The 26,362-nt window shown below is 43.5% G+C and overlaps 3 protein-coding genes across 3 annotated transcripts; 2 read left to right on the top strand and 1 right to left on the bottom strand.

The window, feature by feature from the left end:
* Nucleotides 1-952: 952 nt before the first annotated feature.
* galr1b (galanin receptor 1b) lies at nucleotides 953-8,837 on the bottom strand. Its single transcript, XM_061050215.1, has 3 exons — nucleotides 7,755-8,837; nucleotides 7,084-7,149; nucleotides 953-1,557 (listed from the first exon to the last, which is right to left on the bottom strand). Exons 1-3 carry the CDS (start codon nucleotides 8,454-8,456, stop codon nucleotides 1,228-1,230), a joined length of 1,098 nt encoding a protein of 365 aa, XP_060906198.1. The 5' UTR covers nucleotides 8,457-8,837; the 3' UTR covers nucleotides 953-1,227.
* An 8,791-nt stretch (nucleotides 8,838-17,628) lies between these two features.
* Nucleotides 17,629-20,070, top strand: LOC132983051 (chymotrypsin B-like). Its single transcript, XM_061049318.1, has 7 exons — nucleotides 17,629-17,778; nucleotides 17,983-18,086; nucleotides 18,172-18,251; nucleotides 18,902-18,983; nucleotides 19,305-19,485; nucleotides 19,595-19,728; nucleotides 19,808-20,070. The coding sequence occupies exons 1-7, from the start codon at nucleotides 17,658-17,660 to the stop codon at nucleotides 19,967-19,969; spliced, it is 864 nt and encodes a 287-aa protein (XP_060905301.1). The 5' UTR covers nucleotides 17,629-17,657; the 3' UTR covers nucleotides 19,970-20,070.
* A 3,072-nt stretch (nucleotides 20,071-23,142) lies between these two features.
* LOC132982959 (chymotrypsin B-like) lies at nucleotides 23,143-26,062 on the top strand. Its single transcript, XM_061049187.1, has 7 exons — nucleotides 23,143-23,294; nucleotides 24,321-24,424; nucleotides 24,510-24,589; nucleotides 24,883-24,964; nucleotides 25,295-25,475; nucleotides 25,585-25,718; nucleotides 25,800-26,062. Exons 1-7 carry the CDS (start codon nucleotides 23,243-23,245, stop codon nucleotides 25,959-25,961), a joined length of 795 nt encoding a protein of 264 aa, XP_060905170.1. The 5' UTR covers nucleotides 23,143-23,242; the 3' UTR covers nucleotides 25,962-26,062.
* Nucleotides 26,063-26,362: the final 300 nt, after the last annotated feature.

Here is a 26,362-nt window from a genome sequence, read left to right as displayed (position 1 = left end):
AAGGCCAGATTATCTGATGGTTCCAAATGTTTCCTCGTCAGGTTCTCATGTGGTGTGACGTGCGTTAAGAGTGATTTTACCCTCTCTAATCTGCTCAGAAGACGATCGGGGCTGTCCTGATTTGAAATCGTGAATATTAATTTACTTGTTACTTATTAATTGTCACATGGAACGGAACAATAGCCAATCAGGAAGCAAGCTGACTAAAGCAGGAAGCACAACAAACGTAACCATGGCAACGAAAGCAATCGCAAAGCATAAAGTTAGGTGGAAGTCAGAAATGGTCCAACTGGTTGATTTGTGGCAACAATATGAGTGTTTATACAAAGTTTGTATAATATACCAAGTAGCTAACAGCTTTAGCTTGACCATCATGTTTGTTTACGCTTAAGCGACCGCGCAAGATTACATGTTTTGAGAGTGGAGACTGGTTGTTGGTGAATGAGTCTGCGAGTGTGTGGTGTGCTGAGTTGGTCATCTCTTTGCTCTCCACACACTATAAAAACTGAACCGTTAAATCTGTCATGATTTGTCGTCATGTGCGGACTCTAACATTTTCAAAAACATTTGAGATTTCTGTTGATGTAGTGACAGACAAAGAGGCGGAACCTGCTTTCAGTCAACCCAACAGTGCTCCAAAATGTTTGAATAACTCTTAGACTTAATCAAATCAGATGAGTCATGGAAAGAAATAGTTATTTCTGCTGTAAAAAACGACATTTTGACATGGGTTTTAGAAGGGAACTCTTTGGCTTTTTGCAGCCTCAAGTGGACACTCGGGGAACTGCAGTTTTTGGCACTTCTGTATTGGCCAAGAAGTCCTTGTCAGTTCGCTGCCCTTGTTTACAGTCTGACTATAAGAAAAGGCTTAAGATTTTTTTTATTGGTGTTTAGAGGAGACTTCAGAGTGAATTTTTGGCTACGGTTGTGTGCAGATATCTGTTTGGTTCGTTAAAGCTGCCGATGGGTTCCAGGATTGCTTTATGCCAGATGCGTTCTGTCCCTTTTTGTTGTTGGTGACTGTTTTTCTTCACAGTCAAAGCTCACTGAAACATGACACTGCTCACACTGCTCACACTACAGACAGAAACCAGAAGTGTTCTGATACTAACACCCGTCCTGTGCCCACAGATATCAGTAAGTACAGTCAGCCAATGATCACGTCAAACACAGCTCTCCTGCTCGTTTTCACCAGAAAGAAACAATCGTGCTCTCGTCATAAATCCTTCAAATGTTGGAGGTGGAGTGTGTGGTGGAGTGTGTTGTCGAGAAGTTCTCCGTGCGGAAGCGCACCACCTTGCTGTTGGGGGGCGTCGAGTACAGAAAGCGGCAGGTGAAAACTTGACGGCAGGCCTTGCGGAAGTTCTCGGACAGGAAGGCGTAGAGGACGGGGTTGACGCAGGAGTTTCCATAAGACAGGCAGTGGGAGACGATGCGAAAGGCGAAGGAGGCGTCATTCAGGGGAAAGAGGCCAAACTCCACCCACATGGCAATGATGTGATGGGGCATCCAGCAGATGGTGAAGGCGGTGACGACCAGGAGAACCGTCTGAGCCGTCTGAAAGAAAAACCAGAGGAAATATCAGACTGAATCTGATGAGACCTGAGTGTTGTTTTTGATAAATATTTCAACTGAAAAAAAAACCTCAAATGCTGCCGAAATATCCCACAAATACTGATAAGATATTCCCCAAAAATGTCCTGATTCTCAACCAAATATTGCACAGGTTCAGAGCTGTGCACAAGTCTGATAATCCAATTGTTAGTTATTACAAGGGTTCATTTTTTTAACCATTTTTAATGCGGGCCTCAATTTGAAAAACGATTATTGAAACCTTTACATATTATGCAAAATCCACTTCACCATGTTTTTCTAACACTAATATGTGTCTCTAGTCTGTCTACAAACCCCCCAATGATGATAAAAGTCCATCCTCTCCGTCTTTCACCTGCTCCACTTTTCAGAAAATGTGTGCTCAAACAGGCCGTTTGGAGATTTTCCCTTCATGACATCACAAAGGGCAGTAGCCCCTCCCCCAGGTGGGTGACACTCCCACAGCTAGGTGTTTGTTCTGCCCTCTGAGTCTGCCTTCTCACCGTAAACAATAGGACATGGAGCGAGAAAGCACCGAGACACCCAAGCCCTTCCAGAGAGGGGGCGTGGTCAGACACAGCTCATGTACATATTTAAAGGTACAGACACAGAAACAGCCTGTTCTGAGCAGGGCTGAAATAGAGGGGTTTATAGACATGATAAAATACAGGATCAGAGTGGATTTAGAACAAGAAACTTCACACACAGGTTTTGGGGAGCTCTGAGACTTATTTAAACTTGTTGGAAAGGAGACCTTTAACGTTCACATTAAGAATGGCTATGTTAACTGGTGATTTTGTTTAACCCCAAATGCAAGTACTAATTAAAAACACTGTAAAGACGCTCCTCATACTGACCAGGTTCTCCTGAGTACTGTACAGGTTCTCTCCAAACACTGTGTAAGCACAGATACTGATTAGTTCGCTCTTACAATACCCGCCTCAGAAAGCCAAATCCAAATATTTGCAAGATTCGCTCACCAAACACTCTATAAACAGCCTCATAAATATTCCACCAATGGCTCATAAATGGTCTAGAATCCACACTCCCAGGAAAGTAGAAGAGATTGTGTTTGTGCAGCCCTGTTCTCTCTCTCTCTCTCTCCTTGATTCTCCCTCCTCTTTCCCCTGCTGCACACCCGAGTTCAATCTGTGCTCAGGGAGGAGGAGGGGTATTTAAAGGAGCCAGGTATGGCAGCTCTCTGGCACACACACACTCTGGGCAGCGATGTGGTGAGGAGCTTTTGTTCCCAATTTTTACTGTTTTCCGCCACGCATGTCAAGATGGCTGGTTTTTGTTAATTCAGTTTCGTCTGGAGATCACTGGTGGTCTTAGTTTTGGTCTTTTGGTTTCTTTTCTTCTTAGGTAGTTATAGGTAGGTGTCGAAAGCGATGGAACCTTCCCATCTTTGTTCTTTTTGGCCGGGTCTCCATCCCCTCTTTTTTTTTTTTTTTAAATCTTTGATTACTTTGTGGCAGTATTTACATTGAATAAATCTTGGGGTGGAACTTTAAATCTGTGTGGCTTCCTTGCATGTTTTCGGTCTCCATGTTTTGAGCCTTGGTTTGATTATTTTGCTCCAAAAGGTCCTAACAGCCCAATAAACTTTGTCATCCGCCTCCTGTTGTCCCTCAGGAATAAAACGACCTGCCAAAAGAAACGTTTCTTCCTGTCTGCAGAAGCCCATAAACAAGATCCAGATGCAGCTCCCCCCCTCCAACAACCCCCTGATGTACAAAAATAGTGTCATGACACTCCACAGACGCTCTACAAAAATGAGATTGTAAAAAAAGCCATAACACTCCACATACATTACATGTGCTCAAGGTTTAAGTGCAGGTGGATGTGTGGACTGATGGATGAAGTGAGAGCTTCATAAACCAAACAGAGAGAAGGGGACAGGAGGTGGACAAGAGTCTGTCCACTTCAGATGAGCAAACGTCGAGCTGATGGAGACGTGTTCACTGACAACCCCCTTTAGGTTTTTAGAACTGATGTTTAAGTTCAGAAAGAACGTGTTCCTGCCATGTGATGAACATCGCTACAAGTCTATATGATAATAGAATGAAACTGCTCCTGTTGCTGTATGTGCTGCAGTAAAAGGTGTTATGTTTTCATGCTCTCAGTCCCCTTAAAGGTATTCATTCATTCATTTAATTCATTAAGTCATCATCATGTTTGAAGTCGATATGTCACACTTGTATTCAGTATTAAAACAGTAATAAAGGGAAATATCTGACCTCCTAGCAGCGTAATGCTCATGGCTTTAAATAAAGGTTTGATATAAAGATGCTGACGACGGTCATTAGTCAAAGTCTCTGATGATGAATCCACATCCTCAGCCAGGCTCAGTTATTTAATACGCCTGGCGGAGGATGTTGTACCTTTGGCTCACCTTCTTAATTTTTTCATGTTTTATTTTATTTCACTGCTAAAAAAAGGATTGCACTGTCTTAACACAACCATTAAACACCTTGGACATGATTTACTGCGAGGAGGGGGAAGTGTAAACACTGAAACAAAACACCAGTGTCATACAGTGAAAATGTCTGATTGTCTCCACGGAGAGCTCGGACTGTTTCTGCTGACTGAACTTCAGTCGCTGTATCTCAGAGTCAGACTGCGAGGGGAATCTCCTTTATTCTTAGTCCCGCTGTCTAAATATTTACCCAGCAGCCTTTGTTCCTGCTCCACTGACCTGAGGAGTGGCAGATACCTGCTGTAAACTGTCTCCTGCTAACTGATCTGATCTGCCGTAACAGGACGTCTGCACACTGTCGCCCGTCAACAAGGGTGGCCTCTCCAACGCCATGCTCTCAGTCCGAGGCTCGGCCTGCTGATTTCGCCCCGCCGGCTGTGACGGGAACGAGCCGACATGTTGAAAATTCGGAATGGATCGGCTGGAAGAGCCAAGGTATTGACGTCACACCGCATCCGCTAATGAAAGCATGCATTTAACCAACAGATAAAACCGATAAAATCCCTTAAGTGGGTACAGTCCTCAGTGGAGGCTTGAAGCAGACATTCACAGTTATCGAGGATCAATGACTCGTCTTTTTTGCTATACTCTTCTAATCCGGTGCACACAGAGCGCTGCACAGGGGGGCCTCATTTGTCAATTTTATCCCATTTTATAGCACATACAACTAAATTAAAAAGAAACGTCTCAGGAAAAAGATGACTTGAACACAAAATTGTTGAATATTAACACTGGGTTTGAGAAAAATCGATCTGAAGTGCTAACAAAGAGGAGGCGGGGCTTATGACTTCTACTGCAGCCAGTCAGCAGAGGGAGCTCTAAATCTTTTGACTTCACTCCAAGGCGGCCCATTCTTCATCCATCTTTATATACAGTCCGTTGTCTGTGCTCACCATACCTGGTTCGTTGGCTCAATTTGTGTTTGTTGAGGCCCTGGAGTCAGAATTGTTGTCGTTTTTTTTTTACCCCTCCACAGAGAAGACGACTGTAGTGATGACAAGCTGGATTCACTCACTCTCTCTCACTTGAGATGTGGACGAGTCTGCTGCGTTCCAAATGATGGTTAAAGTCAGCTAATGAATGAGCCACAGCTGCAGACTGTAAGGCTTTGATAACTTGTCTTTTTTTGATCACCACTTGCTCCTTTCAGTACCAACCTCTTGTTCAAATTTGGTCCAACATGGCCATGACCAAAATCCCAAACTCCAGTTGTTATTTACACATTGATTTAATATATTCCATTACTTTTTATGACTTTAAGTAGACCTCAATGCCTCTTCTTTGCATTTTAACACAGCGTCTTCTTCCTGTTTCCCTGTCCTGATTGGAAAATTGAGAACTTCATTTCCAGATCGCTGGTATGGTTTCCGACTTGTGATTGGGTTGGCAGATTACATCCAGCATGTAACAGAGTCACAGATCAGCAGGATGATTAAATGATAAAAACCCACTGGCAGTCAATGTGACTCCACGCTTCCATCATCTTTTTCATCATTATCTCTTTCATCATTGGATGACCAGAGACTCGGACAGAAGACCGCAGGCTGGATCTATAATTAGATTAATTTGAGGGCTGTCTTTGGATAATTGAAGAATACCATCTGGTACACTTTAGGAGCCACTATTCAGTCCCTCCAGGAAGTTGCAATGTTGCAATCGCAACAATTAACGCAAATTCAACCAATCCCGGCGAATTCTGGGCGACCTTGCAATTTTGTCCAATCACCGCAACTTTTCTGCAAATTTGACGAATCAAAAAAGTTTCCCCCGCGAGTTTCACCAATCATAGCAGTCCCCCTCGAAAACAGCGAGCCATACGTCACCAAAGTTTGGTGACCAATTTGACTAAACTCACTTCCTTGTTTACATATGCAGATGCAGACATGTCCGACACAAACATCACACATTTACCTACAAAAACTACAGCTAAGGACCTAAGGAAAAATTTTGCACCCCGTGCAACGTTGTAGTGGATCACAAACGAAACAACATACAAGACAAATCACAGTGACAGAGGCTGTTGCATCCGGATCGATTGCAAGTGCTGAAAGAAACAAGGCCAGTTAAATAAATAAGTATGGATAGAGCTTGTATGATTGCGAAACAAACAGTGTGTGTGTGCGTGCTCGTGCGCGTGTGTGTGTTCGTGTATTCATGAAAGAAGTTAGGAATACAAAGTCGTAAAATGTTTAAAGTGGTTTAAAAGCTTAATGGAAAATATTAATTTGGATGCGTAATGAAATCAGATGAAGAGTGTGAGTGTGAGTGTGAGTGTGTTTGTGTGTGTGTGTGTGTGTGTGAGTGAGAGAGCGAGAGAGAGAGAGACATCACTGAGTGAGGCAGAGGAATATATAACTTCCCAAATCTAATGGCTCTGCTCAGGTTAAAACTATAGGCATCACTCAATCACATCGAAGTGTGTGTAAGAAAATTGTTTAATAATAAAAAGTCTAGATTTTTTTAACATTAAAAAAATCGCAACAAGTGTCGCAATTTTCGCTTGCTGCCGCAATTTCATTGCAAAAAAACGTCTAAAAACACTGCAACCTGCATTGCAATTTTCTTGAAAAGTCCTGGAGGGACTGACTATTCCACCCTGCACAGGCGCTGACCCGACCTGTAAGAAGCAGCAAAGTGGCCGTTTCAGCCGAGACAGCCAAACCAAACCCTCAGCCTTCAGCATCTTCTCTAGCTCACCTGCCCAGAGCTACCTGTCTCCAAAAACTCCACCTGACTCCAGCAACCTCACCAGACTCAAGCTCATAACCAACTCAGCCACCTCACAGGTACATCAACCTTACACCAGCCTACCTCTCACCTGACCTCGGTAACCCCACCCTGCTCCACTAACCTTATCTACCTCGGGGTCACCTGTGCTAAGCAACTTAACCTTCCTCAAGCAACTGCAACTTCAACTGAAAAAAGTATCCTTACCCCGCTCTAGCAACCTCGCCCAACATAAGTAGCCAGAGCAGAAACCGATAAACGATCGATAAACCGATAACAGATACCTTTCTTTTGGAGCGTTCAGACTTCTTGGACATGTTCTTCATCTTTTTATGAAGATGAAACAAAACCTGAAAAGAACAAATATCACACTGTGAATTAATGAAAGGTCAATGACAATCATTTAAAAGTTACAGGACTATGAACATGACTGACAGCAACAGTGACGTTAAAGTGACAGTAACAGACAGCTCCTGACATTAACTCACGCTTGCTGCTGCTTAACTTAGTGAAAACGAAAGCGGCGTTAAAGTCTTTTGTCTTTAAAGTGACAGGTGCTTCTGTGCTGCTGATGAGGGGAGGACATACTGTCCACTATTTGGATATAAGGTTTGACTGTTTTCACTCAAACCCAAGAGGTAAATGAAAAAAAAAATACATCTTTTACATGACCATTTAACTTCAACTTAAGAGTCACTGTATTGTTATTTCATGTTTAATGTTTTTTTTTTTTTTACCAAGTTTATTTTACGTTTTATTGTCAACCTTTACCTCTTATTTTGAAACTTCTCACCGGTAGTCCTATTTGTCTGTCTCCACGCGCTTGTTTTTTACGCACAGATTTTATGACCAGCAGGACTTTGAGTGCGCCCTTTGGTCCCCTGTTATTAGTCTGCATTTTACTGCAGCAGGGAGTCAAACATTATCCTGTTAATTCAGCACTTTATCAACTCACCTTGGCGTAGCAGCAGCTAATGAGCAGCAGCGGCAGCAGGTACCCGATCACCAGGATGGTCACCTTGTAGGCGGGCTTGGAGGCTCCGGACCACCTCTCCCAGCAGAAGGTGCTGTTGGGGGCTTTGGGGTGGTTCGTGAGGACCTGGTGCTGCGCCACAGGCACCGAGCACACCAGAGACAGTGTCCAAATTACGCACACTCCTGCCAGCGCGTTTCTGCGGCTCCTGACGCACGTAGACTTGTTGGAGAGCACCACGGCGATGTAACGGTCCACGGACATGGCCACCAGAGTGAAGATGCTCACCAGCATGCTGACGGTGAAGAAGTAGTGCCCGAACTTACAGATGAAGGCTCCGAACACCCACTCCGGCAGGGAGTAGATGGTGGCCTGGAAGGGGACGCAGAAGAGGAGGAAGCTGAGGTCCGCTACACTCAGGTTCAGGATGAAGATGTTGGTGGGGCTGCTGGAGGGCTTCAACCCTCCTCCTCCCCCGCCGCCCGTGTACCTCACCTTCCCGATCACCAGCATCACCAGAGAGTTCCCCACAACCCCAACCACGAAGATCAGCCCGAAAACCACCGGCACGATCACCGCCTCCGGCCCGGCCCCGCCGCTCTCCGCCGCGCTGCCCGCGACCTTGGACCGGTTCAACTCTGAAAGTTCAGCCCAGCCGGAGGAGTCGTTTCCCGGCGGCAGCATGTTGGAGCTCCGCGGCTGGAGCTGGAGGTTAGAGCAGAAGGTGGAGGTACCCGCGACAGAATGAGCCCATGATCCGGATCAGACACGTCCAGTCTCAGAGTCCGGACTTTACAGACTGCTGGAGACTCAGGAGAGTTATTGGACACATGCAGTACTGTTTCCTGTCAGGTGCTTTCAAAATAAAACCCCATTAATGACTGCAACGACCATAATGACCTCAACGTTTTCATAGAATCTGGGTCATGTCCCTGTTGATTGAACATCAGACCTTTGAAGATGTGAACACTGAGCTTCTTATATTCATTTTAAAATAACTTTATTTATACGTCAAAAGACGAGCTGAGAAAAAACAAGTTCAATATATTCTGAGCTTTCAAAAAGCATGTTTATTCTTCATGGTCAACTTAAAGTCTTTGAATGTTTTTTTCTTCTTCAGCGTCTCCTTAATATTTCACAGAGTGTGTCGTTTTTGTACCGTGTGTAGCACATTTAGGATTTTTATTTTATTTTGCTGCTCTTTTCTCTTTTAAAGCTGACTCTGGGAGCAACACACACAAACCCCCACCTGTACTGTCCTGTGCAAATATTAAACATCCTGTTTGATATTAGAGCATTTTAACAACTCAGAAAAGTTCCACCATTAAAGAATGGGCCTATTGCACAAGAGGGAGTGATGTTGTTTGCTAAACATCAACACTGCTGTTGTTCGGTTGTAGGTGTGCAGCCTTTAAGTCTCCTGACGAACAGCTGCAACGCGGCGGCCATTTGCATTTAGATCTGTCACGATCCTAATCCTGCATAACTCATATCCTGCATAAATCAAAAATAAAATTCACCTGAGTTGTTTTTTTTTTTGGCTGTAAACATGTTCATTTCTGCTATCAAAACAGACGTGTTACTATGGGGGTGTATGGGACTTCTGGGTCTTTTGGACCTAAGTCAAGTGGACGCTCGAGGAACTGCAGCTTTTTCACTTCAGCGTAGACTTTTTTCAGCGCCGGAGGCTGCAGCTCGGTCCTGTCCTAAATCACACACTCATTCCCTAATCCCTACATAGGGAGCTCTCTGTAGTCGACTATCTAATCAACTTATTCAATAAAACAAAACACATTTTTTAAAAATATTTGCTCTCTCGCCAGTTGCCAACAATGACATCATTGCTGTTGCACGGCAGAAACGTGCAGCTGAGCACCGGCCCAGGATCAAAAATAACGGTTGATAACGGCATGCATTCCAGTGATAACTAAAGGTCTGCATTTTTGACATATATTTAAAGACATTTGTGATCCAATACACATTTTTTGTGTGCTAACAGACTCTGGTTTCATGCCTGTCATCGTCATTAGGAAACACTGACGTCCCTCTTTTGAAAATCAGATTCTTCATTTCAGTAAAAATGTCTCCAGATATGAACTTTTTGTGTTTCTGCGTCGTGTGTTCATGCCGGTCGCTCTTCTGTCGTGCGTCTGAGAGCAGTCAGAAGATACTTTCCGCTCGTTAAAAGCTTTGACCCGCAATGCATCCTGGTATTTATTGCTTGGGTTTGTGATCATTAGTTGTGTAAGATGATTTAACAAAATGAGATTTCAGACTTACAGCCTGTTTTATGATGACATTAAACAGATTTTGCACAGTAGGTGTGTGATAGAGGAGGAGGTGATCAGACGACATGTTGACAGACCACAGAGTTCATTTCCTCTCTCATCATTTATTATATCCGGGATATAATAACGTTTTTATGACTGTGTGTGTGTGTGTGTGTGTGTGTGTGTGTGTGTGTGTGTGTGTGTGTGTGTGTGTGTGTGTGTGTGTGCGTGCGTGTGTGTGTGTGTGTGTGCGTGTGTGTGTGTGTGTGTGTGTATGTTGTAATTGCAACTGTTCATATTAAAGATTTGAACCATGTTGTGGACCATTACAGTTTTTCTCAGTCGCTTTGGTACATTTCTCAGATCAGAATTGAAATTCTCAAAACTACTTGTTCAATCTTCACATCATTGTGTCACTTGTGCACATCAAAAAAGCAGTTTCTCATTTCTTTGCAAATGCTTTGGTACATCCATGCAAATGATTATGTACAATTCTCTGCAGTTTCCTACATTATCAATTGCTTATGTCATGTTGATCAAAATGTATTATAATGGGTCTCTGTTGAATAGTCTGACCCCCCTCAACATTTAGGCATTAGTTCATCGCACAAGTCTTTACATGCAAAATGGTTGAACAAGTTGTCATAATATGTCAAGCATATTTCTATACATTTCTATTAGACTTTTTTTCTAAATCTGTCCTGAATTGGTAAATTGCTCCCAGGTGAATCTTGACTTTCTCTAACGAAGGGAAATGTGTGAAGCATTAGATCAACCAATGATCAACCAGTTCTCTGGTTGCATCTCATGAACCATCAACTGGCAAGTATATATATAGCCGGAGCACAACACAATGTTACAATGTCTGACAATGGAAGGACAAGGAATTGGACGGGGTCAACAGCCAGAGAGAAGAAGAAGAGGAAGAGGAGTGAGGCTGCGTGGCGGAGGAGCTGGGAGGCAAAACAGAGGAAGAGGCAGAAGAGGCCGAGGACATATGCGCGTTCCTGATGAGATAAGAGCCACACTTGTAGACCACGTTCTCAGTCATGGGCTTACAATGGCCGAGGCTGGTCGAAGGGTGCAGCCAAATGTTGGGAGAACAACTGGAAATACTGGAAAGTATATGATCGCCAGCCACATACAAAGATGACCCTTCTGGCTGCCATGGATACAGCGTATCAGTGGATACGTGATGACATCACAGCAGATGCCTGCAGAGGCTGGATAAGACACTCCAAAAGATTCTTTCCACGCTGCATCGCAAGAGAAGATATTCGTTGTGATGTGGATGAGAATTTGTGACCCAACAGACAGGAACGTCAGGAGGTGTAGGAAGACTGCACTGTAATTCCTACAGCACTGCATGTACAGTTTTCCCTAAGGAGATTGTCCTATGTTCACATTTCTACTTTGTTTTTTTCTTTGTGCTATGCAGTGCTGTCTTTTCCTTTCTGTATCGCAATGACATGGTCTGTCAACAAATTACAGTACAAACAGTAAAAGCGTAAATGTGAATCTTGTCCAGTCTCTTGCAATCGATTTTGAGACTGGCTTTTGCAGGTAATCCATGGTGTTTTGCTATTTGTACGAATTGTTTTGAGAAATGCACTTACTGTTTTGCAAATGTCGAGGATGATTCGAGAAATGTACCAAAGCGGCTGAGAAAAACTGTAGTGGACATGATGCTTGATAAGTCCTGAAGTGAAGCTGAACGCATCACACCTGAAGAGGGCTGTGATTGACAGGTTGACCAGAGAAGACAGACAGACAGACAGACAGATAGACAGACAGACAGACAGTCAGACAGTCAGACAGTCAGACAGACAGACAGACAGAGAAACAGACAGAGAAACAGACAGACAGACAGACAGAGAGACAGTCAGACAGTCAGACAGACAGACAGACAGAGAAACAGACAGACAGAGAGACAGTCAGACAGACAGACAGAGAAACAGACAGAGAAACAGACAGACAGACAGTCAGACAGACAGTCAGACAGACAGACAGAGAAACAGACAGACAGAGAAGACAGACAGACAGACAGACAGACAGACAGACAGAGAGACAGACAGACAGAGAAACAGACAGACAGACAGTCAGACAGTCAGACAGACAGACAGACAGAGAAACAGACAGAGAAACAGACAGACAGACAGTCAGACAGTCAGACAGACAGATTGACTATCTCAGAGCAGAAGAAGAAGAAGTGATGAACAGGTGTGATCTGTTATCTCAAAGGCATCTGATTCATGTCTGCATCAGTAGCTAGAGACATACTGGTTACCATGGAGACGGATCAGGGTGACGACATGCTAGTTTTGTGTGAGACTGACTCAAGGTCATATTGCTTGTTTTCGTACAAAAACTGCATGATGAGTAATCAATGAAGTTTATTTAAAGCCGGTTACAGTGACCGTCATCCAGTGAACACCCTCCTGAATCTGTGTGTGAAATCTGAGGGTTTAAAATGTGGATTTAAAGTTGTTCTGGTTTTTCTTTTTTGCAATAAAAACTCATAGATGTCTATATAATTGATGCATTAAAGTTTCCTCGTGCAGATAACTTACTAACGGATATAAAGCGACTTGTTAAATGTGAACTTTCCGCTCTGTTGTAAGGCGTTTTCATCCTGTTAAAAAGACGTCGACTCCTTTAATCCGATTTGTCTTCAAACAAGACGAAGAAACGTGTCAGAGAAGTGAAACTCTCATCACTTCTTTCCAACACTAATGAGCTCTCTGTGTCGTTTATTCCTCCCCTTCTTCTCCCTTATGTTAATTTCCACACTTCCTGAAACGGAGAAAATGTAATTAATAAAAAAACTAACGAGGATGTTTAAACGAGCAGCTGGAAACAAACTCAGACGCACCAGTTGGAAAGTTTTCTGAGTTTTTTTTTAAATTCCTCTTTCCAGTGGGAGAAAACCAGCAAAAGTTAAACAAATATTGACATTTGGGGTTTTTCAATGTCTGCATTATGACTCTTTCATCTTAAAAACACAAATAGATGCACATACTCTGCCTCAGAAACTGTTTTATAAAGAAGTTGAGCTTTAAATGTAGTTAGTCTGTGATGTTTCTCTGCAGGATTTAACCCTTAAACTACTTAAGATTCACACTTTCATGTATCCTTCTTTTCCCTAATCAACAATAAAGAAGTTTGAAAGAGTTATTGAAAGTGAACCGTTTTACTGATTGGAAAGGTTTCCTAAAAGAAACTCTCAAAGAGCCCAGTAGATGTTTGAGTGTTGTGGATTTTATGCTTCATGTTCTGTCTGATCCAGACCAAGTTAAGACCAAGGCAGGGCGAGACTAAGACAAAACCATATATCAATGAAAAATCAGATGTGCAGCGGGCATGTCACTCACTTAACGGTAACACCAGGATGGACGTAACCAGGGGATAGAAATCAAAGTATAAATGAAATGTTCTTGTTGCTTTGGAAAAGGGGCGTTTTCCTTCTAATCAGAGTCAGTGGTGGTCTCCACCAGTCTTGATTTAAGATCCGGAGTCTGCCCAGTCTGAGATCGAGACAAGACCGAGTAAAAATGCTCTCGATCCTAAAACTAGACGGACACCTTTGAAAAGTGGGCTTCAGACCGGTCTGGAGTACTACAACATAAGCTCCATGTGCTTTACATTGAGTTCCAGAGAGAAGGAGTAACTAAAGACCCCCTCTCCAGACTTTGATTTGATGCTGGTTATGGCTCAAAGACCTCCTGATGAGCTGAGGAGCTGGGTCGGGTTGTAGTTTGTGAGCAGGTCAGAACTTTACTTTGGAGCTGAACCATTGAGAGATTTATGGATTGTAGGATTCTAATCATAAAACATATCTTTAAATTGAACTAATCTGTCAGTAGAAGAAGTGGTTTCTCCGTTTCTTGATTTCTCTGAATGGATCCAGAGGACAAACATGAGCTTGAATCCCCAGAAAACCTTTTTATAATTGAGACCAACGGGCCAATCACAGAGCTCCTTCACCTGACACCCCCCCCCCCCCCCCTCTCTGACCAATCATTAACCAGCTGCAGGGGAACATGGAGCGCCTCAGCTGCTGATAAATCCAAATTTCCCAGACGTCGTCACCATGACGATTAAAACCTTAAAAAACCTTCATTAATATCTGTTTTTCTGTGTGATGTGTGTCAGACTGATCTCACACTTTAGTGTTTAACATGATGTGTTTTAAATTCAATATAAAGCAGGTGGACACGTTTTGCTCCTGTATGACACAGAGTGCATCTCATTAACTCGACTTATTCACAACATTGCATGAAGAAGGGATACATAAGACATCCCGAGGGCCGAGTCGGTTACAAAGAAAGAAAGAAAATGGTCAAAATGTCAACATCTGTACGCCGAGCATCACAGATTATACGAACGAAAATGTACAGAATGAGAACAGCCTGCTATGATATTAGACAGACGAAGACTGTGTCGCCCACACAACCACCGCCGTCCTCATTCATGCACGGCCTGCTCCGACCTTCACCTCAGCAGCGAGGAAGTGTGGACAACAGGAACGAGAGGAAGACAAAGGAGAAATCCTTCCTGCATATTATCCAATATGCTCTTTTGTGAAGTGTCTCGAGATAACACTTGTTATGAATTGAACATTTATGAATTGGCGCTTCGCAATAGAGGTGGAGGTCGGAGCAGGCCGCGCATCAATGAGGACGGAGGTGGTTGTGGGGACGACACAGTCCGATGGTGGAGGCTGGGCATCAGGGACGTCGGGTGGTAGTAGAGCCAGATCACCTCGCTGAAGGTTGGGGGAGCTCTGTCTACTCGAGAGCCCAGCTTCTGCTGCCACGGCCTACTGGGATTCTAGCACAGATGGGGGTGGGGAGTCTGAGGGGGAGACCTCACCAACATTACAAACACTGACTCTTCAATTATATCTGTTAAATACGGTATTCTTGAAAATGTGTTTATGTACTAAACCTCTGAATGTGGTGCCAATTTGTCTTCAGTAGACGCTGTGGTTGACGCCTATGAGGACTTTGGGACTCTTTCCGCAAATTTCTTGTTCCGCCCTATAAACCCGGGACGTCGTATTCAAACTTTTTCCACCTTGTCTGGAATATTTTTGTGGAAACGGAAAAAATTTGAAATGGACAAAGACATTCCTTATTTATCAACAAAAAGCCTCTTTTGGAGGCGTGTCAAAGAAGACAAAATATGTCTTAGAAAGTAAAAGAATACACGTTCTACATGTTTTCATTTCGGCACTGCAGCTGTTCCATAAATGAACCCCCTCTGTTATGATGCAGTGTAGTTTCATGTTGGTCCTTACTGCTGGTTTTTGGAACATATATATTCCTCTGAGGTCGAGCTTACTTTCCCTCTGCCTTTGGATGCTGTTCCATAACTGATCATTTTTTAACTTTGTGCATGATTTTGATGGTTTGAAAGTCGACCATGCAGGTCCTTGAATTCAGTGTTTTCAGTTTGAGTGTGTGTGTGTGTGTGTGTGTGTGTGTTTGTGTGTGTGTGTGTGTGTGTGTGTGTGTGTGTGTGTGTGTGTGTGTGTGTTTGTGTGTGTGTGTGTGTGTGTGTGTGTGTGTGTGTGTGTGGGAGACAGTAACATCTGTCTGATGATGTTTCAGTTAAATTGACCTCTTTAGCCCAAACTGAATGAATCCAGCAGAAGTTCCTCATGAGTTATATCCGTCGTCATGTTTCATTAAACACTCTGCTGACTGTACTGTGTGTGTGTGTGTGTGTGTGTGTATATAGGTGTTATCAGTGTGTCACACATTAACAAAAAAAACACCCTCATGCTCTCACAGCTGCTGACTGGATGTTCTGCGTCTATATTTAGATATGTTTCATTCATGGTGCAAATAAATTACTCATTCAGTGAGAGAGTGGAAAAGTACAAAGATATGACTTTTTCTGTTTTGCTTTATTATGAACTTTTTATACTTTTTAAGTATAAGACAGCCATAAGCAGAAATACAACTATACATTTTATTTCACCCAACAATAAGAAGTACATTTCAGCTGTTTTATAAAGATCTTTTTTGGGGGCTTTCTATGCCTCCACTGTAGAGACAGGATGGTGGACAGATCACTATATGTCTTGGTCTTGACTCGGTCTCGAACCCTAAATGTCTTGGTCTTGACTCGGTCTCGATCCCTAAATGTCTTGGTCTTGACTCAGTCTCGATCCCTAAATGTCTTGGTCTTGACTCGGTCTCAATCCCTAAATGTCTTGGTCTTGACTGGGTCTCGGAGCACTCTGGTCTCTGGTATGTCTTGGTCGTGGTCTTGGTCTTGACCGGGTCTCGATCCCTAAAAGTCTCGGTCTTGTCTCAGAGCACTCTGGTCTCGGGTAAGTCTTGGTCTCAGTCAGTGTGGCCTTGACTACAACACTAGACAGGTCTTCTGTACGTCCCTTTCACACTAAAGGTAGACCAGATGTTACCCATATTAAAATTTGTCTTTGTTGCTTTGTCTCAATTCTTCAATTTATAACTTTACGGAGAACAACTGTTCAAAATGTCAACAATAAATGCTTTTTCTATTTTGTGATGAAATAAGATTTAGTTTATTTTTTTTGTCCGGTGAAAAGTTAGACTTGTTAAAAACAGTGTGAGTCATCCCATGCAGAAGAAGAGGAGCCCGTCTAAGAGTCCGAGGCTCAGCGTCTTTTCTCGATTGTTTTAATGACCAGAGAGCGTTTGCAGCAGCAGCAGGCGGCCAAAAGTCAGCGTTAGGCATCGGCATGGAGCGGCTGTAATTTAGTGAAACACATAAACTCATTGTCATGTGTTGTCAAACAGACGGGAAAGATGTCACAGCCCTTTAACTTCTTTGTCGCTTTAGTTTACGAGTGTATAAATCGGAGCAGAAAGAAGGTCATACAGTGTTTAATACATCGATGATGGAGGACATGTTTTTTCTACCGGCTCGGGTGCCTCCAAAGAAAGAAAAATGAAATAGTTTGTCCTCAGAGAAGTTTGAAAAGATGTTCTCTGCGGCTTTAAGAAGTGGAATAAGGTGCGTCACTGAAAACAAGAAGGATACGACTGAACAAACTCCTGAAGTCTGAGAACTATTCATTCAACATTTTCACCGCCTTAGTTTAAATAACATCAGAGCTGTTTTGGTACCAAGTACACTTATTTATTGATTCAATCGTTTCATTTTGAAACACAGAGTACAGATGTGGAGTAAATCTTTCAGGTTATCTGAACTGTTCTCTTTGTTTCTGCTCTCATAAGCGACTGAATGAAATGAATCATCATTCTGAGAACTTAAAAATGTTGAAGAAACCACACAACCTTTGAGAATGAATGAATGTATTCACATCAAACTGCAGCTACACAACAGTTCTGACTTCTTTTAATATCCTCTTCCGGTGTACAGGAAGTGCTTTCATCAACATTGTATTCATAAGAATATTGAAGATTCACTCTGAAGAATCTGCGGGATCAATTTGACATTTTCAGCTGGATTTACAGTTTGCATCAAAACATTTGCTGACTGGTTTGATTTTTCCAGCCAATCAGAGAGCTGGCGGTCAGGGCGTGTAACTCGTGAGAAGTTGGCGTCGCCTCGTCTCTGATAAGCAGCTGGACGAACCAACGGCTGCACTGATTGGTTGATGGCCGGGCAAGTTCCGATATATAAGAGCGGCTCGCTCCTCCAACACATCATCATCGTCATCGACACCATGGCCTTCCTCTGGATCGTTTCCTGCCTCGCCTTCGTCAGCGCCGCCTACGGTGAGATACACTCCCACAACTCTTTACACTCACACACATTAAGAACATCAAGTCGTAGATCTTTATCAGACAAAATTTAAGGAGTGAAGTTCATTGTTTCTGAGTCAGCTTTCAAAAGAGGAAGTTCGGCTTCATCAAGTTGAGTCAAAGACCTTCACTCAGGCAGAATATCCCTTTAACTTCTGTCTTCTGTCGTCCTGTCAGGCTGCGGCACCCCCGCCGTCCCTCCCCAGGTGTCTGGCTACGCCCGCATCGTCAACGGTGAGGAGGCCGTGCCTCACTCCTGGCCCTGGCAGGTGTCCCTGCAGGTGAGTCAGCTGAACACCACCAACACAAACTGCTCTCTTACTGTTTTCTCTTCCTGTGACTGACTTCAGCTTTTTCTAATCTCAGCAATCCAGCGGCTTCCACTTCTGTGGAGGATCTCTGATCAACGAGAACTGGGTTGTTACCGCCGCTCACTGCAACGTCAGGTCAGTTATCACCAGAGGCGCTGCTTGTCAACAGGCAAGGCAGGCAACTGCTTGGGGCCCCAGGCCAGAAGGGGGCCCCAAAGGGCTAACAAACTTTAAACCATAGCATTGCCTCAGAATGCGCAAATTTTGCAACGACAATAGGAAACCTGCATAAGGGGGCCCCATCTGACATCACTCAGTATCAATGCCCTGCTAAGCATTGCAGCATTTTTCCAGTGAAAAACCAAAGTTTGCAAATGAAGGAAAATTAAGAGCTATCCATCTGAAAAAAGACAGAGGAAAATAATAATGAGCGCTGGTTGAATGGGCCCCCAATGAATTTTTGCCTAGGGCCCCAACAGACCCTAGAATCGCCCCTGTTCATCACCTCACTACTCCACCTGTGGCTGTCAGCTTCAGTCCTAATGGTTCCTTCACCTCACAGATATTTATAACATGCTTAAAAAGCCAGCTAGCTGCAACTCATGTTAGATTGAATCGGATGAAAAGATAGTATGTTTGTTAATGGTCATGGTCTGTAGGTACAAGCTCAGTGGTGTGTTTGAATCAAAAAATTAAAGCAATGAAAGAGACGAGAGCAAATTGCAAACATATAGAAGATGTGTGTACTGGCCCTTTAAATCGCTGCTTTCTGTTGTTCCTGTCAGGACCTACCACAACGTGGTCCTTGGAGAGCACGACAGGGGATACGGCTCTAATGAGGCTATTCAGAAACTGAAGCCCGCCAAGGTGAGAACCGCCAATCAGTCAATCGGTCACTCAGCCAATCAACCAATCGGCAAATCAGCTTCCAGGACATAGTGCTTTAGCAGTTGATCCAGGGGTGGTAAAGAATTCAGCTACTAATTAAGCTATTCAGGAACATAACACTTTGATTCTGAAATGTTAGTGGTTAAAGTAGATATGATTATTGGAGACAGAAAGGTAAATAAATGTTACATACTTCAGGCCACCCCTGCACAAGTCATTGCCCCAGCTGTGCCAGCTGTGCCAGTCAGAAAAGTCCCTGACTATTCCCCCACCACTCACCCTTCCTCCGCTCTCCTTCAGGTGTTCACCCACCCCCGCTGGAACCCATCAACCATCAACAACGACATCAGCCTGATCAAGCTGTCCAGCCCCGCCCGCCTGGGATCCAACGTGTCTCCCGTCTGCCTCGCCGAGTCCTCTGACAACTTCCCCGCTGGCATGACCTGCGTCACCTCTGGATGGGGTCTGATGCGTTACAACGGTGAGGCTGAACAACCTCTCTGATTGTGTTCTTGATTCTTAAAGTTTTGAGTCAGACTTTTCTTCTGAAAGTGGAGGATGTGTTTGAGTGTTTTGTTCTCCTCCCACAGCTGCCAACACTCCCAACGAGCTGCAGCAGGCCGCTCTTCCCCTGCTCTCCAACACTCAGTGCAAGTCCCACTGGGGTAGCAACATCTCCGACGTGATGATCTGCGCTGGTGGAGCTGGAGCCACCTCCTGCATGGTGAGGCCCCGCCCACTTTTTGGTCTCTCTTTTCCCTTTGCTCTTTGCAGTATTTCTAATAATTTGCTCTTTTTTTCAGGGAGACTCTGGCGGTCCCCTGGTCTGCCAGAAGGACAACGTCTGGACTCTGGTCGGTATCGTGTCCTGGGGAAGCAGCCGTTGCTCCACCTCCACTCCCGCCGTCTACGCCCGTGTCACCGAGCTCCGTGGCTGGGTTGACCAGATCCTCGCTGCCAACTAAATCCTCAGAGGCAACGCCGTTATCACCGACCCCACCTGACCGGGCAGTCACACTTTGGAGTGTGCGGACAATGAATGACAATAAAAAAACATTTAAATGTATTCATGTGTTTGTGGTTTGTGTTGTGTGCTCTGAAGAGAATCCTCTAAATGTTACCCCTCACAGTCAGCAGGGGGCGCCCTCAATCACAGCCTCTACTTAAAGATAAGTGGCTGAAATACAACTCAACAGTGACCGCCCACTTTTTTTTGGCGGCTCTGCTTCAGAGTAAATTTCCCCATTTAAATCCTCCATTGACATTTCAAAAAGTCCTAAAATATCAATATTTCAAATCCTGGAACCAAACCAACCGGCTTCCTGAATACTCATGACTATAAAACATTTGTTTTGCCAAATGAACAGTTGGAAAACTAAGAAAAAAAAGGCAAATGAAGACTGTGTTCTTCATTTGTTTTCTGGGAGTGAAGGAACTACACATCCTACAATCCATTCCGATTCCATTGAAACCCAACAAACAGTAGTTTAGCACTCTTCTATCTGATTGTACACAGACCGTCTTTCTACATTTGTCTTCATCGTAGAGTTTATATTGTTAATAATCATGTCGTCATATTTTATAGTTTGTGTTTATATAGTGTGTTGAACTTCAGTGGTAGCAGCCAACAGCCAAAGGTTCGCGGGGCGGTAAACGTTTCCATGGTAACAGCAGGCTCAACCAATCGGTGACATTGCTGTGACACTCAAGGATTGTGGGTAGTGTAGTTCTGTCCCCATAGATCGTAAATAAACCATATCTATCTCTAAATCCAGGAATCTGTGTGTGTGTGTATGTGTGTGTGTGTGTGTGTGTGTGTGTGTGTGTGTGTGTGTGTGTGTGTGTGTGTCTGTGTGTTTGTTGGTTTAGGTTTTACACAACCATTCGTCTGATAGACATCAGACTTGGCGGGTGTATTGCTCTGGACCCAAGGAAGAGCAGTGCTGATTGTGAACTTAAAATGAGCTCATATTGTTGCTAAAACATTTTAAATGATTTTGCTGTGCCGCGCAATGCGATGGAATCAAAACCTACTGGAAATATGAGAAGAGCGGAAACAACACACCACGGCGCACGGGCAGAAGGACACTCGCCCGAGGCAATGTTGTTTAGTCACTCGTTAGCTAACCGTCATTTACAAAAGTCGGATGAAATCCCTCGCTTCAAAGCTAATTTGGGCACCTTGGCTGACCACAGAACTACACGTTGCCCCAAGCGCAATCCTGACCATGCAGCCACGTTCTCACCAAAGACATTACAAACAAGCACATTCTGAATGGGCACTGCACTAGTTTTTCTTAAAACGAGGTTGATATCATACAAACTTGTGTCTTCTACAGGAGCACACCATCGTCTCACACTCACGTAGCTCGTGGTCAGTCTCCCTTGGATGGTTATGACGTCATGGCTGATTATCAAATCCACCTGGAGAAAATGAAGGGGAGTTTTACTTCTGTTGAGCTCTATTGTTTCATTTAACTTTTAACTGAAACTATTTTTTACTGGTTGGATTTTGTGAGAAATATGGAAAGGTTAGCTTGAGTGAAATATCAAGGCTGATTATGATAAATCTTAACCCAAGGGGGCGCTCTATTGTGTCCCAATTATAGATCATTTGTAACAATGATGTTGTTTTGGGGTGTGGGTTCTAAGCAAACAAAGAAGGGCTTTCAACTTGCATTCTTTCTTACAGCCACTAGGGGAAAATGGTAAAATGACATGAGCTTGTATTTCTTTCCTAGTCTTCTGACTACTCAAAGTGCTTTTACACCGCAGGTCACACCTACACATTCACACACTGATAGTAGAGACTGCTGTGTAAAGTATCCATCAGACGTAACTAATCCCATTCATACACATTCATACGCTGCCAATGAAGCAGTGGGAGCAATTCTGGGTTAAGTGTCTTGCCTAAGGACACATGGGACATGTTGCTGCAGGAGCTGGGGATCGAACCCTCAATCTTCCCGTTAAGAGACAACCGACTCTACTAACTGAGCCACAGCCACTAAGTGTGACTTCACTTACAACAACAAAATATTGAATTATATAGAAGTCTATGATGGAGTATTAGGGCCACCTTAAAGCGGGGGGGAGGGGGGCTCAGATTTTGATATTAGCTCATCCATTTACAAGAATAAATTTGTAAGAGAAGAAAGTCGTACATTTACGAAATTAAAGTCATTATTTTAGTCTACTTATATCAGCAGAGCAGCAGCCGCCTGTTTGAAAATGAGGAACATGGACCATCTCATGAAGTTATACTTTAGTAAAGGCTTCACAGATCAGGAAATACATTTACTAGATAGACAGATATATAGATATATAGATAGGTAGATAGTTTATTGATCCTGAGGGATTTTCAAAGCATCCAGTAGCAGTTTACAAAGACATGCACAACATGAAACATTTGTTACAAATAAAACAAGCAACCGCTGTCCCCCCCTCTCATACATATATATATTAACCCAAAACAAAGATTTAAGTAAGCCCGTACATGAATTAAAATTAAAGCTGTGCAAGTAAAAATAGACTAATACAAAGAAAATTGTACATAATCCCGTACAGGAATAAAAAATATACATGCAAGTGGAACCTATGAACAGTTTAAGGAACATTGGTAAAATTAGACCTGTACATGAAAATAAAAAGTGTAGACCTTCTGAAGTTCGTGTTGTTCATGCACTGTATGCACAGCAGTGTCTTAAATGAAGGTAGTGCAAAATGTATGAAAAAAGATTTTAAACAACAGTCAGTGCAAACATTAAAGGTGCAGATAAAATGATTATCCAATAGGCATTTAAGTGTCCAACTAGGGCTGACTCTTAAGATAGCTGTGAAAAAAAACACGAAACATCTTTTGGCAGATAATTAGTTTTCCCTTTAACGTGGCACTAATACGCCGCCATAAAAGTCTATGAGAAAAATCAGCCAACTTCATGCTAAATTGATAACCTTGTAAACATTTTCTGAATTAGCTTATGGTCTCAATCTTTAGCTTCAAGTCTTCTTCACAGCTTGATGCTCATTTTTAAAAACACATGCGACCATCTAAGTATTCATTTTTTGGGGGGTGTTTGAACAGGTCAGGGCGTGTAACTCGTGAGAAGTTTGCATCGCCTCGTCACTGATAAGCAGCTGGACAAATCAGCGGCTGCTCTGATTGGTTGAGGGCCGGGCAGGTTCAGATATATAAGAGCGGCTCGCTCCTCCAACAAATCATCATTGTCATCGACACCATGGCCTTCCTCTGGATCGTTTCCTGCCTCGCCTTCGTCAGCGCCGCCTACGGTGAGATACACTCCCACAACTCTTTACACTCACACACATGGAGAACATTGAGTTGTAGGTCTCTGTTCCTTTTAAATTATAACGGCTTTCCATTTTTTTCTAATCTGTTTTTGATGTTTTTTTGGCAACGTTTTCTGATGAGCTTTATACATCATTTGCAGAATACTGTAATCAACTAATTCATGAAATTTCAACAACTTTAACTGAATAAATAGCGGGTTTGATGGATCTCAATACCGACTTCTACTGATAATTCTCATGGCTCTTTTTTTCAAAATGTAAATTGAATTGGTGAATGTTTTACAAGCACTTCCCCATACTTCAACACAGTATGTGAGATATGGAAGAATCAGTGAGTTATATAAAGTGTAAAATGCTTTATTATCTAATGAATCTTTAACTTTGTGTAGCAGAGCAAGTGCTTTTGAAATTTTCATTTTTATATAATTTACATGTTATTTCCAGTTCAGATTTGAATCAATCATAACACCTAAAAACTTAGTTTCCTTTGCTCTGAATTTCCATACCTTCTACATTAATTGAAGCATCAATGCTTTCCCCTACTAAATATCATGACATTTGTTTTTTCAAGATTCAGTGATAATTTATTTATAATAAACCATTATTTTATTTTCTTCAATTTAATTTCTGACTACATCCAACATCTGTGATGTGTTATTCCCAGAATAAAATAAGATGGTATCATCTGCAAATAGAATACACTTGAGCAGTTTGGAAATATTAACAAAATCATTCATGCACAAAATAAACAGTTTTGGTCCTAGGACTGACCCCTGAGGTACCCCAATATTAATATTGTACAGATCTGATCTTATATTATTTATCTGAACAAACTGTTTCCTGTTATCTAACTAATTTGCTACCCACTGATGTGCCACCCATCTGATACCGTATTTGCTACGTTTTTTAAGAAGTGAGGAATTCTCTATGTTTCATCACGTTGAGTCAAAGACCTTCACTCAGGCAGAATATCCCTTTAACTTCTGTCTTCTGTCGTCCTGTCAGGCTGCGGCACCCCCGCCGTCCCTCCCCAGGTGTCTGGCTACGCCCGCATCGTCAACGGTGAGGAGGCCGTGCCTCACTCCTGGCCCTGGCAGGTGTCCCTGCAGGTGAGTCAGCTGAACACCACCAACACAAACTGCTCTGTTACTGTTTTCTCTTCCTGTGACTGACTTCAGCTTTTTCTACTCTCAGCAATCCAGCGGCTTCCACTTCTGTGGAGGATCTCTGATCAACGAGAACTGGGTTGTTACCGCCGCTCACTGCAACGTCAGGTCAGTTCATCACCTCACTACTCCACCTGTGGCTGTCAGCTTCAGTCCTAATGGTTCCTTCACCTCACAGATATTTATAACATGCTTAAAAAGCCAGCTAGCTGCAACTCATGTTAGATTGAATCGGATGAAAAGATAGTATGTTTGTTAATGGTCATGGTCTGTAGGTACAAGCTCAGTGGTGTGTTTGAATCAGAAAATTAAAGCAGTAAAAGAGACGAGAGCAAATTGCATACATATAGAAGATGTGTGTACTGGCCCTTTAAATCGCTGCTTTCTGTTGTTCCTGTCAGGACCTACCACAACGTGGTCCTTGGAGAGCACAACAAGGGATACGGCTCCAATGAGGCTATTCAGAAACTGAAGCCCGCCAAGGTGAGAACCGCTAATCAGTCAATCGGTCACTCAGCCAATCAACCAATCGGCAAATCAGCTTCCAGGACATATTGCTTTAGCAGTTGATCCAGGGGTGGCAAAGAATTCAGCTACTAATTAAGCTATTCAGGAACATAACACTTTGATTCTGAAATGTTAGTGGTTAAAGTAGATATGATTATTGGAGACAGAAAGGTAAATAAATGTTACATACTTCAGGCCACCCCTGCACAAGTCATTGCCCCAGCTGTGCCAGCTGTGCCAGTCAGAAAAGTCTGGATCCGCCCCTGACTATTCCCCCACCACTCACCCTTCCTCCGCTCTCTTCAGGTGTTCACCCACCCCCGCTGGAACCCATCAACCATCAACAACGACATCAGCCTGATCAAGCTGTCCAGCCCCGCCCGCCTGGGATCCAACGTGTCTCCCGTCTGCCTCGCCGAGTCCTCTGATAACTTCCCCGCTGGCATGACCTGCGTCACCTCTGGATGGGGTCTGATGCGTTACAACGGTGAGGCTGAACAACCTCTCTGATTGTGTTCTTGATTCTTAAGGTTTTGAGTCAGACTTTTCTTCTGAAAGTGGAGGATGTGTTTGAGTGTTTTGTTCTCCTCCCACAGCTGCCAACACTCCCAACGAGCTGCAGCAGGCCGCTCTTCCCCTGCTCTCCAACACTCAGTGCAAGTCCCACTGGGGTAGCAACATCTCCGACGTGATGATCTGCGCTGGTGGAGCTGGAGCCACCTCCTGCATGGTGAGGCCCCGCCCACTTTTTGGTCTCTCTTTTCCCTTTGCTCTTTGCAGTATTTCTAATAATTTGCTCTTTTTTTTTCAGGGAGACTCTGGCGGTCCCCTGGTCTGCCAGAAGGACAACGTCTGGACTCTGGTCGGTATCGTGTCCTGGGGAAGCAGCCGTTGCTCCACCTCCACTCCCGCCGTCTACGCCCGTGTCACCGAGCTCCGTGGCTGGGTTGACCAGATCCTCGCTGCCAACTAAATCCTCAGAGGCAACGCCGTTATCACAGACCCCACCTGACCGGGCAGTCCCACTTTGGAGTGTGTGGACAATGAATGACAATAAAAAAACATTTAAATGTATTCATGTGTTTGTGGTTTGTGTTGTGTGCTCTGAAGAGAATCCTCTAAATGTTACCCCTCACAGTCAGCAGGGGGCGCCCATAAATCCTCCATTGACATTTCACAATATCCTTATATCAATAATTCTAATCCTGGAACCAAACCAACCAGCTACCTGAATACTTGAACTGACTGTAAAACGTTTAATCTGGCCAAAAAAACGGTCAGAAAACCGAGAAAATGGCAAAGGTACAAAACTGTGTACTGTAATTCTTTTCTGGGAGTGAAGGGACTACACATCCCACAATCCATTGCAATTCC

The sequence above is a fragment of the Labrus mixtus genome, chromosome 1 (assembly GCF_963584025.1).
Source record: "Labrus mixtus chromosome 1, fLabMix1.1, whole genome shotgun sequence".
Classification (NCBI taxonomy): Eukaryota; Metazoa; Chordata; class Actinopteri; order Labriformes; family Labridae; genus Labrus; species Labrus mixtus.
Note: the sequence above shows the minus strand (reverse complement) of the source record. Positions and strands in the feature narration are given on the sequence as shown.